The sequence below is a fragment of the Panicum hallii genome, chromosome 8 (genome assembly GCF_002211085.1).
Source record: "Panicum hallii strain FIL2 chromosome 8, PHallii_v3.1, whole genome shotgun sequence".
Taxonomy (NCBI): Eukaryota; Viridiplantae; Streptophyta; class Magnoliopsida; order Poales; family Poaceae; genus Panicum; species Panicum hallii.
Genome location: NC_038049.1, coordinates 2848810 through 2850253, shown reverse-complemented (window position 1 = coordinate 2850253; position 1444 = coordinate 2848810). Strand labels below are relative to the sequence as shown.

The window sequence follows — 1444 nt, the reverse complement described above, 5'->3', positions numbered from 1 at the left end:
AGTCTGCAAGAACTGTGCCGATTGATCTCGAGGAATTTCCGTGGAGAACTAGAGGTCGAGGATATGTGTATAGCTCCGCAGTTCAATAGTTCGGACCCTTTTTCGTCCGGTTCTGGTCTCGATCTCATCGTCACTGTTGAGTCTCTGCTTTACGGAATAACAGAGCTTGCAGCAGAGCTTCCTGTTTCCAGCTTTTTGGTGTACGGAGCATGCAGTGAGTACTTGCTGATCTCCAAACTTGCTTAAGTTCCAGCTTCATGCCAACGACAGCAGTGCAGAATAAAAATAGCCACATGTAAAAAGTAATTAATAGATCTATAACAGGCTTATGGATAGGAAGCTGACAATCAACAAAGCTCAACACATAGCTTTGCTAGCTGATGAGTGATGACTACGAGGACACAGTGACAACTTGCTTGATTTCCAGGATCATCTTTACCTCTTCTTTACAAGCATGCTTGCACGCATGTGAGCAGCAAGAAAAGATGAAGAGAATCCCTATCTCAAAACTCCTACCATATCTATAATATCTCTATATATTTACATGTATATATATATATATATATGCTATCTACCATATGTTTTTTCTTATGCTTATTCCAAAAAGTACCCTGTAACTTGTAAGCAGGATCGATGACCTTGCAACTTTTCTTTTCTGCAACTTTTGATGTCTGAACAATCCCCAGGCTACTATAGATCCCTGCCCTCTGGTATGCTCTCCAGCGCAGGCCGCCACCCTCCGCAGCACTCCTCCTGCTGCTCACGGTCGATCGCCTCTTTGCGCATGAGGGACACCATGTCGTCCAGCGACATGCCCTCCTTGTCGAGCATCTTCTTCAGCTCATGCTTGCTGATCACCAGCTTCACCCTGACGGCGCCTGCAGGGTCGACGCCAGCCGCCGGCGCCTTCACCGGGAGCACGCCCGGCTCGGTGAGGGCTTCGTCCTGGACCTTCAAGCTGCCGGGGGACGGCATCTTGAGGACCTCGCCGCCGTCGACGCTCATGATCTTGATCTCCTTCCTGTCCTGAATCACCAGGCAGTTTCCCATGACGATGACTGATCAGTAGACGATAGCTGCAAAGTAGGAGCTAGAATTGTGGTGAGCTCTGAGGCACACGGTTGGGAAGATGATCACGAAGCACAGCCGTGTGGTAGTGGTGTCTGTCTGTGCAAGTGAGGAGGGGGCTGAAGGCACAAGTGGATTGTTGTATTTAAAGGAAGTGCTTTGTGAATTTGGCCACACGATTAAGAGCGTATTTCACGAATGCCACTGGCCGACCAATGGAAGTTGCTTCATGTACGCAAAAGCTTATTGGCTATGATGACTAGCCCACTCATAAGTAGAAACGAGGGAGCCAACCTGCCCTTTGGTTCCTTTTCTGTTCTTGACTTGCCTTGACATGCTTTGTGTCAGGTCGATCTAGAAAAGATTGTGGCTTTTG

At 48.1% G+C, this 1444-nt stretch overlaps 1 protein-coding gene across 1 annotated transcript; it reads right to left on the bottom strand.

Annotated features, from left to right (window-relative positions):
* Positions 1-294: 294 nt before the first annotated feature.
* Positions 295-1195, bottom strand: LOC112901970. The gene has a single exon (XM_025970849.1). It carries the CDS (start codon positions 1048-1050, stop codon positions 691-693), a length of 360 nt encoding a protein of 119 aa, XP_025826634.1. The 5' UTR covers positions 1051-1195; the 3' UTR covers positions 295-690.
* Between the last annotated feature and the right edge of the window lie 249 nt (positions 1196-1444).